The 13,450-nt window shown below is 41.6% G+C and overlaps 2 protein-coding genes across 3 annotated transcripts; both read left to right on the plus strand.

Annotated features, from left to right (window-relative positions):
- Positions 1 to 1,763: 1,763 nt before the first annotated feature.
- mgp (matrix Gla protein) lies at positions 1,764 to 7,062 on the plus strand. 2 transcript variants are annotated; one of them, XM_061712277.1, is made up of 6 exons: positions 1,764 to 1,818; positions 1,906 to 1,960; positions 5,760 to 5,848; positions 5,960 to 5,989; positions 6,158 to 6,272; positions 6,483 to 7,062. In XM_061712277.1, exons 1-6 carry the CDS (start codon positions 1,770 to 1,772, stop codon positions 6,697 to 6,699), a joined length of 555 nt encoding a protein of 184 aa, XP_061568261.1. In that variant the 5' UTR covers positions 1,764 to 1,769; the 3' UTR covers positions 6,700 to 7,062. The 2 variants fall into 2 exon arrangements, with proteins under 2 accessions (XP_061568261.1, XP_061568262.1); XM_061712278.1 differs by having other exon boundaries at positions 5,763 to 5,848.
- A 4,578-nt stretch (positions 7,063 to 11,640) lies between these two features.
- Positions 11,641 to 13,440, plus strand: bglap (bone gamma-carboxyglutamate (gla) protein). Its single transcript, XM_061711859.1, has 4 exons — positions 11,641 to 11,775; positions 12,282 to 12,323; positions 12,945 to 13,029; positions 13,144 to 13,440. The coding sequence occupies exons 1-4, from the start codon at positions 11,718 to 11,720 to the stop codon at positions 13,244 to 13,246; spliced, it is 288 nt and encodes a 95-aa protein (XP_061567843.1). The 5' UTR covers positions 11,641 to 11,717; the 3' UTR covers positions 13,247 to 13,440.
- Positions 13,441 to 13,450: the final 10 nt, after the last annotated feature.

The following is a 13,450-nucleotide window of genomic DNA, read 5'->3' on the forward strand; positions in this document are numbered from 1 at the left end:
TATAAATGTGTGGTGTGGAGAGACCATTGGGAAGAGATGGATGAAAATGTACACTTGCTTCGAAGTTGCATGTTTTGTGCAAGTGTGTATGTTTGTGTGTGTAAAGATAATAATAAAATGAATCATAGTCATCATCGTGGGAGTCAGTTTTAAGAAAATACAACTGCAGAAAAACAACAACATGTACCTTTTTTTCATCATCTTTATAGGAAAAAAGAGCCCAAACAGAACATATCATGTGGGCAATACTGAGTACCCCCTTCCTGCTTTAATAGGATTTAAAAATGTGTGTCACAGCCAGGTGCTGCTGATAATCAACCCTTGCTAAACGGATCATCACCAGGTTCAAAGACATCTATAAAAGTAGAAATGTTTGCTGGTTTGATGGCCTGGAACATTTAGGTGTGTGTTGACACCGTGTCAAGAGGGAAAGACATTAGCAGTGACCTTAGAGAAGCAATTGTTTTTGTGCATAAATCCAGAGAGGGTTATAAAACACCAGGCCAAACATCTGGACTTCCACATTTTGTAATGAGAAAGATTATCCACTTCTGGAAAGAATTCGAGACACTTGTCAAACCTCCCAAGAGAGGACATCCCATAAAATGTACCCCGAGTTTGTCCTGCGTAACATGGAGACAGAAACGCCTCGCATCCGCTGTCAGGCAGGGCAGTGGAGGGGTGGTGAGTTCTAGTTGTTCTGCAGCTACAGGACCGGAACACTCACAGTCACTGAGTCAAACACAAACTGCTCTGCAGAAAGTGGATATTTGATATTTGTGCAAGAACCATCAGAATAATGTGAATATCTTGCTGAGCATGTGTGCAACTGCAGTGCTAAAACATGCAGGTCCAGCGAGATGTTCTTCTCCCACATGTATGGGACCAGACTCCCTTTTCCTCTCAGCTCTCTTCTCATCCCCAGACCCCGTCTCTCTTATCTGTTCAGAGTTTATCTCTATCTTTATGTCTGTCTTAATGTTTATCCATCGGTCTGAGTGCTGCTGATTCCTGGCATACAGCGTCCTCTATTCTGGTTTGTTTACCATTGGCGAGGGTCTGCTCCCACATAGCTATTCACAGAGTACTTTGACTGAAGCAAATGTAATGTGCTATTGCATAACTCAGTTATGCACCAAAGGGACGTTGTTCAGCACACATTAACTCTAACGTAGGTGTTCTGAAGACCTGCTGGAGGAGCTACAACATTTACTTTCCTGCATACTGAACACTGTTGTTTGAGATCAAGAAACATAAAAAAGTACGTTTTCGAAAGAAATGCAGCATTAGATATTGATTTATTCCAGCCGTTGCTGTTTTAAAATGTGAGTTTACTGAATGCATGTATTTCCAACAGTGTCATGTGAGTGAGTAGCAGATACAGAGTAAAGCTTGCTGGACTTGAGAAGGCCGTACCTGAAGCAACTGCTGCTCTTTAACAGAGGCAGATATTTAAATGATAAAAAACAAAAGCAGTCTTCGTTTGATATAAAGGATTACTAAAGTGGGAATAAAAAGTGCATACAATTGAAGGCAATATTCCAAGAAAAAATAAATCCAGAGAGAAAAGTAAATATTGATCCATAAGTAATATTTGAATAAAAGAAAAGTCTTCTGTAAATCCCTTGACCTATCTTATCTTCATTACATCATCGATTCTTTGTGATTAAGCCTCTGTTAACTTCTTACATCTGGACTTGGGAGTTTTGTTTCAATCAAATTCCTACTGATTCCAAGGGGATCTCCCTCTGTTTCCCCCACAGCTCCTGATGGGATGCAGGTCTGTGTTCTGGCTGGGGTCATTGGAGGACATTGGAGGTAATGTCTGTGTTGATTGTGATCTGTGTTTTGGGACGTTGTTGTGTTGGAATGTGAAGTCTTTCTTCTCTTTTTCGCGTTTGACAGAGGACAGACGAGGACAGACAAGGACAGACGAGGACAGACGGGCCAAAATGTCTCGGTATTTAAAACTTTTCCCATCTGTCTTGACAAGTAGGGATGTGTAGACATTTTACGTACACCGTATCTCTCGCTGCACATTTAAAGCTCTAGTCTCAGTGGCCTAAAGTTGTTAAATATGATTTTCAGATAGGAATTTAAATGTCCAATGATAGGATTCAAAGTCCATGGTCATGTTTCATGTGAAAGTTCAAGACAGCATGTTTGAATTGTCCTTCGTGTCTCATGCACATCCATTCGTTTTCCATGAGTTGTTCTTTCCCTCAATCGCACTTGCTATTTAGTTTGATTTAGGGATCAAACTTCTTGCTCAGGCCTATATTTAAAGGGTTCTGGAGCAAACTGAGTCCTAAGCATAAAAGAAATGCAGTAGTCTAGGCTGTGTGAGCCAAAGAACAGCTGAAAGCATGATTGTAGGTGAGGTGGGAGTGAGTGTGGGCACTTGAGGGGTGGAAGACTTAAAGCCCTGCAGTATAGATTCAATGTTTACCAAATGCTCAATGCAAACACTTCATTGTGTACTTGGAGCAGTAGTCCACAGACTTCTGTGTTGTTGATTTGATCCTTCCTGCATATGCACTGAAGTGTCTTTGGCCATGACCATGGGACAGCCTAGCTCACGGGACAAGTGCTACCCCAGCTTCTCCAGTTTGGTGGTTTTACATGGGGATTACAGCTCTGTCTCGTAAATCCCTTGATCTATCTTTTTTATTGCCCCATAGAAAGGAAAAACCGAAGGGCTCGGGATAGTTTTAACTCTAGAAGCTTGCAACACTGGTACTGCACAGGACAACAACTTGATATCAACAACGACAGGTGTCGTTGTTGATATCATGGCAGGATGAACATCTACAGTGGGGTTCTCCATGGTTCACTATTGGGCCCCCTTCTTTTGTAGACACCGTTTACTTGAGTCCAATTTTCCGCTTGTATAGCTTCTCATATCACTGTGTAGAAGATAGCTTCTTATGGTTGTTATTCCTGGTAGATTTCTATTTCACCGAGGCTTGAATCTTATTTCTTGCGTAGACGTCACCTTGGACAGAAGCCTCTGCCAAATCTCTAAAAATACATCTAAATGCCCATTTATTTTGTCCATCCATCCATCCATCGTCCGCCGCTTATCCGTTCCCGGGTCGCGGGGGCAGCAGCCTCAGCAGAGATGCCCAGACTTCCTTCACCTCCAGCTCCTCCGAGGGGAGTCCGAGGCGTTCCCAGGCCAGCCGAGAGACATAGTCTCTCCAGCGTGTCCTGGGTCTGCCCCGGGGTCTCCTCCCGGAGGGACATGCCTGGAACACCTCCCTAGGGAGGAGGGACATGCCTGGAACACCTCCCTAGGGAGGAGGGACATGCCTGGAACACCTCCCTAGGGAGGCGTCCAGGAGGATCCGGTACAGATGCCCAAGCCACCTCAGCTGACTCCTCTCAATGTGAAGGAGCAGCGGCTCGACTCTGAGCTCCTCCCGGGTGACCGAACTCCTCACCCTATCTCTAAGGGAGCGTCCAGCCACCCTGCGGAGGAAACTCATCTCGGCCGCTTGTATCCGCGATCTTGTCCTTTCGGTCACTACCCAAAGTTCATGACCATAGGTGAGGGTAGGTGCGTAGATTGACCGGTACATCGAGAGCTTCGCCTTTCGACTCAGCTCCCTCTTCACCACGACTGTCCGGTACATTGACCGCATAACTGCGTATGCTGCACCGATCCGTCTGTCAATCTCCCGCTCCATCGTTCCCTCACTCGTGAACAAGACCCCATTTATTTTGTGAATAGCCCAAAGTCATGAGCTTGTGACATGTTTTTTAAATATTAAAATTCACCCGAGAGGATACCTTTAGTAATTGTTCCTACCATAATTTCACCGTCTGTCCATACTGCAGCCTTCATTTATGGCTTACAATTGTAATACATTCTTATACAACATGAACCATGTATTAAAACATACAGTAAGAAGAATACAAGTAATATTTCCCCCCTAACTACCAAGCCACCTCATGGTTTCCATGCTCTCAGACGAGTCTTTGGGCCGAACAGTCCATGCTGTGTCCATATGCTGGAGGTGCTTTTCATATGCTTCTTATGCTGCCAAGCAGAGTGAATATTATCATGTACCTGCTATGAAGCAGGTTGGATGTCCTTGTGCCAGCCCTCCCTCGCCCGTCTCTCTGCTGCCTTTTATCCCCTGTTTGCTTTTCTCCATTCCTCTTTTCCTTTCCATCACCCACAGTTCTCTGCTGTCTAGTGGGTGAGTTGGGGGAGAGCGTGAGCTAATACACTGGTCTGATTAAACGCTGGGGAAGAGGGCTGATAGCATGAAAAGGGAGGAGAATGGGCCAAAAGAAGGTGGGGGGAAAGAAGTAGGTAGATGTGAAGGAGTGAGGGGGAGTGGGATGGGTATAAAAGCTTTGCTGGGAAGAATTAGGCAATATTGCCTGGGAGGAAATACTGAGCAATATCGCCTAAACTTCTCACTCCACACTAAACTAGACGGTAAGTAATCCTATAAAGGGACTTTGTCAGGTGAACCAGTTAGGTGTTTTCACTTTTTAATGCTTTTAAAGGTAAATATTGTTAAAATGTTGCACATAAAGGTTTTTCTTTCTTTTTGTGATTTCTTTTCCGAATGGTTTTGCAACCGTTGTAGCACAGTAGGCCTCTCTTTGTGGAAACAGAACTTGATATGCAAACCCTCAGATTGGCTGTTTGCGGGATGAACAACATGCCAGCGGCTTTTTTCCAAAGAGGTGGGCACGATCCGCCCGCAGGGAAGAGACTCAGGGACCCGCTAGAGCCCCTGCTTAGACTCAGACAGGGATAAAAGTCAGCAGACGCTGCCGTCAGCAACTGATGCACACACGCACACACACACACACATGCACACACACATGCACACGCACAAACACACACACACACACACATACACACATGGTTTTCTTGCTGTGTCTGCTGTCTTTGGAAGTTCTTCTTTGAACTCTGGCTCCAGGTTCTGCTCTCTCTCAGTGCCCACCGTGTTTCTGGGTTTGGCTGCAGCCTAAATCTGCCTCAGTGGTAGATGTTGTGTGTGTTTATCTGTCAGCACATACCAGTGAGTTTCAAGCGTTGTTTGCTCATGTGTCATGAAAACTGCTACCGCTGGTGAAAGGAGAGCTGCTAGAACAGATCTCCATCCAAATCCCTCAAACAGCAGATGGGGATGAAAGCTTTTCTGCAGCGCACACATGCAAGTAAAACATCTGAGTGCATTTGGTGTGTATGTTGACACTTTGGGTGAGGCGTCTGGTATTACTGTTTGCACAGGTGTCACATCGCTTCTCTTAGTCACTTACATTTGTCTGCTGCATGTGGACATGCATATGTGCATGTGTGTACTGAGTTATGCAGGATCCTGACAGCTTGTAGTTACAGTCTATGAAGCAAAAATGAATTTGGACTCAGACAACTATTCACAATCACAGCTTTTCTCATCTGGAATTTATACATGAATAAGTCTTTGGAAAGTGCTTGCTCTGTATATATAATCTCCATATGTCACATATACAGTAGGATATCATATACTAGCTGTTAATATCGCTGCTTTTAGCAGTTAGGCTCAAAACCACAAGCGCAGATAAAGAAACTTTACAATTTTCAGCCATATGTTCCAGTTTAACACCCTCCGTTTAACCACAGGTACTGTATATAAAAGAGAAAAGTGCCAACTCATTTCCCCCCCGATGTTCAAGGGGCACATTTTTTGCCAACCCAACATTCGCTTCTGCACTGACATCAGTCTTTAAAATAGTTTTGTGCTCTTTTCCAGCAGTCGGTCGCATCAGGAGCCCATCAGGATGAGGAGCCTCCTGCACTTTCTGGCACTCTGTGCTGTGGTTTCTCTCTGTGTCTGCTATGGTAAAGATCTTCCCGCACGCTCTCATTTTGCCATCATTCTCCAATTATCATTGATATTTGGCCTGAAATTTAAGCCTTTATGGTTAACCCAGTTTCACGTTTCTCCCTTAGATTCTCACGAAAGCTCAGAATCCAGTGAAGGTGATTAACTGTCTCACATCTGGAAAAACATGCACGCATTTCACACACAGCTTCATTTTTACTAACGTCGCCTCTGCTATTTATTCACCTGACCCAGATCAGACATACACTGCTCACGCCTGATGTGATTAAAACCAATTTTTTTCTCGTTTGTTCTGTGAATTTCAGTTTTTACAGATTTGTTTGTGCCTCCAAATCGAGCCAACTCATTTATCTCACCACAAAGGGGCAATGTATTTAACCTGCCCAGAGGGAATGGCTTCAACCGCCACAGCTTCATGAGGTAAAACGCGAGACCACAGGCAGCACACGCTCGCTCGCCACAACCCCACCTTTCATTGAAGAGAGCTTGCACACAAGCCAGGCACACACGACTCTGTTGATCATTAGGAAAAGGTTCAGTTAAACGGTTAAACGTCTGCATGTGCTTTGAGTTTGTGTCAGACGGTGTAAATACTTAATGAAAATAATGCAATCCCTCCCCGTCGTCTAGGGCCATAAAGTCCCCTGCAGAGAGGCGTGCAGAGACCTGCGAGGACTACGCTCCCTGCCGCTTCCACGCCTACTACCACGGCGTCCAGCAGGCTTATCAGAGATTCTTTGGAGCCCGTCCACAAATCCAGCAACAAACCCGGCCACAACCCCTGCATCAAACCCGACCACAGCCCCGGCAGCAACTCCAACGGCCAGCCAGGACTCGTCGATTCTAAACTGACAACACGATGCAATATTATACGCATTATCTGTTCCTTTATTATTTTTATATCACAGTTTTGATATGACTTACATAGTAGGCTACTATGCGTTGTCAGTTCTGGCTCTGGGATGAAATCCCAGGAGAAAATATGGAGGCATCCACTACTGGAATCCCTCAACAACCTATCATTAAAATCTTGTATACATTTACAGCTCATCTCTTGTGTAATCTCAGGATAACTAATCTATCTATTTTCACACCTTCCCACCATTTGTGAGCTTTGTGAGATGACCTGTCCCACATCGAGCCCTGCTCTGCTGTCACGAATGTTTTCTGTTTAAAAAAATTGAGAAAATTAAAAAAAACGAAGCCTGTTTGTGCCATTTGTCTGTACCATGGGTGAGTGAGCGTTTTGGACTCAGTGCCAGTGCTTAAAATCGATATAGCTATACAAAAAGTGCATATTGCACAACATGCAATATTGAACAGCAATTAAAATGAATAATTTCACAGTCACATGTTTTGAATGGCTTTTTATGTAACAACAACATTACTGTTGTAAATGACTGAAAAAGCTTTAGTTTTGTTTAATTTTAGCTTTCCCAGTTTGATTAAAAATGAAAAGGTGAAAGATTAAATTTAGACTAGTTTGTATAGTGTGTAATTTAGGCCTTCCTGTGCATTTTCAAAATAAATATAACATCATAATTGCTCTTGGTATTATAGAAATACAACTTCAGATAAACAACAACATATTACATGGTGCCATTATTTACATAACAAAACACTAAGAAAAGAGTCTTTTCTTGTGGGCTGTACTTAGTACCTCCTCACTACTTCCAATTGGATTACCGTAAGCCTATTATCATCATCAGCCTTTGCTGAATTATTTATTAGCAGGTGTCAGATTGGTATAAAAGCCATTTTGTTGGCAGTTCTGGACTGGAACCTTCAGGTGTGTGTTAACACAATGCCAACAGGGTTAGACATAAGCTATGGCCTCAGAGAAACAGTTGTTCCTGCACATCAGTCCGGAAATAGATATAACATTTTTTCAAACAATCAGGAGTTCAGCATTCCACAGTGACAAAGATTAATCACAAGTGGAAAGCTTTCAAGAGAGATGCCAATCGTCTCAAGAGTAAACATCTGAGCTAATTTACCCCAAGGTCAGATCCAAATCCATCAAATCCAAAAGCTACATCTCAGACTCTACAGCCCTCTGTAAGCAAGTTAAATGTTAAAGTCCACAACACCAACAACTAGAGAAATCACTAAACACGTGCAGATTGTTTGTAAAGATTTCCAGAAGAAAACCTCTTCTATCTGAAATGAACATGGAAGCGTGACTAAGGTTTACAAAATACCATCTGAACTTACCACAAAACCTCTGGAATAAGTGCAGTTGTTTGACTTCGATGACCGGCACCCAAATCCTAAACAGCTGGGGTTGTTTGTGCAGCTGCTGGAACTGGGTACTTTCTAGTCGCTGAGCCCACCAAGAACTCCTTTGCTGCGTTGTAGCTGAGTCGCTCAACTCCAAGTCAAACTCAAGTCTCTACTATTCAAGTCCAAGTCACTGACTAATAATCTGTCAGGTCCAAATGGCAAACATGCCCGGTTTGTAAGCACATGCAAAGTCTTTAAAACACATTTTGACCATCTTGAAACATACCCATTTTTGTTACATTTCAAAAAATGTACTCACAATCACAGCAGCCTATTGTGCTTATTTTTAAACCGGGCTGCATTTCATGCTCTTGGGCGCATTTTCAAAAACGCAAGCATGGCATTCTTGCAACCTGCAGCTTACATTCAAATCAATAAAACTTACATTAAATCACAACTCAATAGTTTGGCTGAAAGACCAACTGCACCACCGGCGATCAATCTCTGCTGCGGCTGCAGAGTTTGCTCCATTTTAACTTCAGCAGGGGAGCCGTTCTCGCTCTATTTCATTGATCAGCAAGCTTTCCGCTCTTATAGAAACTTTTCTCTACTGCTCTGCCTTTTACAGCTGCAACACTTAGCAGTAACATTTTACTGCTACCAAAGGGATAATACCAGGGACATTTTCTCTGAAATGTAACCATCATTAGTTTTAATCAAACATAGTGCATGCACGACATTAAATGATGGCATGTGGGAATGTGCATTTTCCACAAAATAAACATTGCACTTAAGATATTATGTGTTGTCTTATTATTATGGTAAACTGCAGAAGAGGAATTATAAAAGTATAAATCAGAGTATTGTATGGACAAATATGAAGCTGTATGTGTGAGAGGTAAAGCGTATAAAAGCTAAACTGACCCAAAGCTCACCAGCAAATCTACATCTGAACATTTGAGAAGTAAAAACATGATTGTGTTGGTGAGGAACAGCACAAGTCCAGTTCTTGACCCAAATTAAAAGCTTTAAAAAGCCATGTAGAAGTGACTCCAACAAGGCATTAATGAGCTAAAAAAATAGGCCCAGATTCCTCCACGACAACGGGAGAGACAAATTAACTCATAGAGCTGGTGGGATTAAACGTTTTTTTCTTTTTTGTCTAATTTCTGTTGATTAAACAATGGCACTGTGAAACAATCAACTGTTGCTGTTTGTCTGAGGTTACATTTGTCCACTAGGATCTTATCATTTTTATTATGTTTTAGGAAACCTCAACAGTGTATTTATGTACAACATTTGAGGAAATGCGTTGGTATTTTCCACTGCTGGCTTGTTGGTGGGTCGAACCAGGACACGCGTTCCTGCAAACACAGCTGATTCACATATCTAGATCTGGTTTCTTGTAATCTGGACTGGAATCTGTGCAAATCTGTGTATCAGCATCTCTGCTGCTGCAGACGACAGAAATCAGCAGACAGTAGATGTCAGACCGCCGCAGGCCTAAAAAAGCTTGTTTGTCCATGCTGCTACGTGGCCTCGAATGTGCACGATGAAAATTGTCCTGAGGTTGAATCCTTGAAGTCTGTCCCTGAAAGGAGGCGCGAGGCAGCAGCACTGACCAGATGGTGAAATTACACCCCATGTGTGCCACCGTCAGGTCCAGACCAGAACGTCAACGTCTGCGCAAAACAAACAAAAAGAGAGGAAAAAGCCCCTGAAGTGAAGCAAGAATATAATCAGGAATATTTTCAGATAATAATTTAGGGAAAGTGTATTATTTTGTAAACGTAACGACGACGTTCTCTTAGCTACAGCTCCGGTTTTCAGCACAGTATTGATTTTAAATGTTGTAATGAGAGGCGAAACAAAATAAAAGCTGGCATTCTTCAAAACTGACCAAAGATCAAAAGACATTTCAAGAAGCTAGTGATTTAATTGTGATGGAATTACATGTTTAAGACCACAGTTTGTAGTAATCCTCGGCCAAATTGCAAAACCGCATAGTTATGATAAAAATATCTTTGCACACTTTACTATTTCTGCAGTTCATCAACAAACGGAGGTCGTTTCTAAATGCTGCTTTCGTTGTGTAGGAAGTCGCTGCGGTTTGCAATAAAAGAGAGATTAGAATTATGTCACATCATGGGAGACGGTGGTTTTACTTTCTCAGTTTTCTTCCAGGGTTTTCCGTCTGTGCCACACGAGTCCTGCATGCCACCACCGCTGCTGTTTTCTCATGACTGCACAAATTAATAAAGCGTATCACTGCCTTCAGCAGAGAGAAAGGAGTGCATAATGATGGCGGTGGTAGGATTTCACGGTAGTTTGTGCTTTGTTTTGAAGTTTGCTTGTGTTTTAGCCTAACCAGCTCCTACGGTCTGCTTTACAATGTTACATTCACACAAACACGCCTGCATGACACCACTCCTGTTACATAATCTCTATATGCAGCAGTCCCTTGATAGTTCAGTTCATTTAATTTCAAGTTTCAGATTAAATTTTTATTGAAATTAAATTAATTTTCCCCGATTATTCATATTGTAAATAGTCAGTTCACTTAAACCAGTGCAATCCACCTTTAAAGTGCATATTATGAACTTTAAATGACAATGAGCCAAAGAGCCCAACAGACTGCATCAAATCTTCAGCATCTGCTGCATATAAAACTGTCAATACCTTTTTATTATATGTTTAAACCACCTGGGTGATGATCTGGGCTACATAACCTGTATAGACAACAGAGAGAAGACAGAGTCCAGTGCATCATGCGATGCAGCAGTCCAGGCCTAAAGCAGCAATCCTACCTTAACTATCAGCCCTGTCAAAAACAAAGGTTTTAAGCCTGATCTAAATGTAGAGGAGGTGTCTCTGCCCTGAACACTAACTGGGAGCTGATGCTTCTCTCTCTACTTCTGAAAACTCTTGGAAAGCTTGTGGTTTGAGACAGGAGCGCTCTATTGGGATGATATGAATCTATAAGTTCTTTAAGAAAAGAAGGAGCGATGCCCTCGAGGATTTTATATGTAAGGAAAAAAGGTTTCAATTACATCCTGCAAAAAATAAATAAATAAATACAATCTCAGATCTCATATTCTGGTTGTTAGTTAACTTCTGTACTAAATCCCCACAATGGATCATAACATACAAGAAAAGCAACAAAGATTAAAAGATTAACTTTTTTCAGTGTTTTTTCTCTCTTTTGCATCAACTTTTAAAGAATCAAAACTAGTTTTCACATAAATGTTTGCGATGATCGTAATTAGGACTCCATTTAGGTTTAGGGGAGCAAGGCTCCTGGACTTTCTGCTCGTGTCCTTAAAAGACCGGAGCATGAGTATGGATGGCATCAAAACTTTCATAAAACATCAAGATTAATGTTGTCAAGACTTTTGCAGACTACCGTATTCATATCAGCATCTGTAGTGTTTGTAGGAGTACAGGACTGTAAGTTTCTGCATCTTTGTGGGTGTGTGATACATGATTCCCTGACCAATCACATACCCATGTCACAACCAGGGGCCACATCTATAAACTGACTTTGTGTTTAAGTATGAATGTGTGAAAGAAAGACATCAAGAGAGAGAGAAGACAGAGGTAGAGCTGCTCAAGTCTGTGGACGGTAAAGAAAGAAGCTGAAAGATGAAGACTCTGGTGGTCCTGGTCCTCTGCTCCCTGGCAGCCGTCTGTTTGACTTCAGGTAGGATGGAAAAAAAGCAGCATATTAAAATACAATACTGATTTAAAGATAAAAAAATTAGATTGCTTAAATACACTGCAAAAACTCAAAATCTTAAGAATATTTGTCTTATTTCTAGTTAAAATGTCTCATTTTTAGTCAAAAAAATCTCATTACCCTTAAAAACAAGACTCATCACTGGAAAAAACAACAATTTAAACCTGTTTCAAGTAGATTTTCACTTAAAATAAGATAGATAAAGATACATCTTGTCCCACTGGCAGATTTTTCTACTTATTTCAAGTGAAAATTTACTTGAAACAGGTGAAAATTGTCAAATAACAAGTTATTTTTCTGGTGATGACTATTGTTTTAAGTGTAATGAGATTTTTTGACTAAAAATGAGAAATTTTAACTAGAAATAAGACAAATATTTTTTGCAGTGTAATGACATTTTAATGCAGTGTAATGACATTTTAAAATTGAAAGTTGAAACATAATTGAAACTTTTCCTTCGTGGTTGGCAGACGCTGGTCCCCAGCCTGCTGGTGACAACCCGGCTCAGGACGGTACGATAAACCTCTACATCATTCAGTTATTGTGCATTTATTCTTTACCAGCTTATCAACAATTTGAACAGACTTTTACAAAAATATTCCAACGCTGCCTCATCGTGGATTAATAACAAATATTAATGCATGAATGTAAGAACAGTGCAGGTCTACTTGCTTACCGGTACCTGTTTAACTTCATGAGAAAAAAACTTCATGTTACAGAAACTACCGACTACAGTTGTAAAAAATGTGGCTGCATAAATTATAATACTGCAATCTGGAATTTAGTGAGGTAGAATGATAAAGTTGCATAAAGTTATAACATGAAGACTATGTTTTAGTGCAACATCTGAGTGTTTTTTTCCACTTTCCTACTTTCCTGCCTGACTTTAAAAAAAGAAAAAAAAATCATTTTAACTTTTTTTTTATGTGTGATTTCTTGCAGCTTTTGAATTCTACAAAGTTTTAATCATATTTGGAAAAGACAGTTCTTGATTTCTGCTTCTCTGTTGAATTGCAGGAATTCGTTATTGTGTTTTTTCCCCCCTATAATAACATGATGAAACTTGGTTCTATCTACCGGTAAATATTTCCAGGTCAGAATAATGCGTTGTTTTAAATGTGCATGCCTTGCAGAGATGTTCGTGGAGAGGGAGCAGGCCTCCACAGTGGTGAGACAGAAGAGAGCTGCTGCAGAGTTGACCTTGACACAGCTGGAGAGGTATTTCTGTCTCATAAACAACCTGCATTGAATAGAATTAAGATCTCTGGGCCTTATTGTCAAACATATCATTTCATAAGAACGCTAATGCCTCTCTTCTTCTCTCTTCCCCAGTCTGAGAGAAGTGTGTGAGGCCAACATGGCCTGTGAGAACATGATGGACGTCAGCGGCATCATCGCCGCCTACACCGCCTACTACGGTCCCATCCCCTATTAGAAGCCAGACCACCGCAACTTGACTGCTCAGCAAAACTGTCTTTCTTCTGTGCAGATTCACTTTAGAGCTGATCTTTTTCTGTGCTGCTGAGCAAAACTCTGCCAAAGTGTTTCCTGCATAGATTTTGAAAAGCTGTCATTTCTCTCAGCATGTAGAGAAGCGTGATGAACGTAAATAAAGATAAATAAAATGCTGTTGCGTGAG

This window comes from Cololabis saira, chromosome 21, assembly GCF_033807715.1.
Source record: "Cololabis saira isolate AMF1-May2022 chromosome 21, fColSai1.1, whole genome shotgun sequence".
Taxonomy (NCBI): domain Eukaryota; kingdom Metazoa; phylum Chordata; class Actinopteri; order Beloniformes; family Belonidae; genus Cololabis; species Cololabis saira.

What these genes read in the sequence shown, in the direction of transcription:
- mgp (XM_061712277.1), top strand. Translation starts at nt 1,770, where the DNA reads ATGGGATGCAGGTCTGTGTTCTGGCTGGGGTCATTGGAGGACATTGGA. An exon ending in AGACGGGCCAAAATGTCTCG is followed by an intron (nt 1,961 to 5,759) that starts GTATTTAAAACT and finishes GCTCTTTTCCAG; the next exon opens with CAGTCGGTCGCATCAGGAGC. An exon ending in TTCTCTCTGTGTCTGCTATG is followed by an intron (nt 5,849 to 5,959) that starts GTAAAGATCTTC and finishes TTTCTCCCTTAG; the next exon opens with ATTCTCACGAAAGCTCAGAA.
- bglap (XM_061711859.1), top strand. Translation starts at nt 11,718, where the DNA reads ATGAAGACTCTGGTGGTCCTGGTCCTCTGCTCCCTGGCAGCCGTCTGT. An exon ending in AGCCGTCTGTTTGACTTCAG is followed by an intron (nt 11,776 to 12,281) that starts GTAGGATGGAAA and finishes CGTGGTTGGCAG; the next exon opens with ACGCTGGTCCCCAGCCTGCT. An exon ending in TGACAACCCGGCTCAGGACG is followed by an intron (nt 12,324 to 12,944) that starts GTACGATAAACC and finishes CATGCCTTGCAG; the next exon opens with AGATGTTCGTGGAGAGGGAG.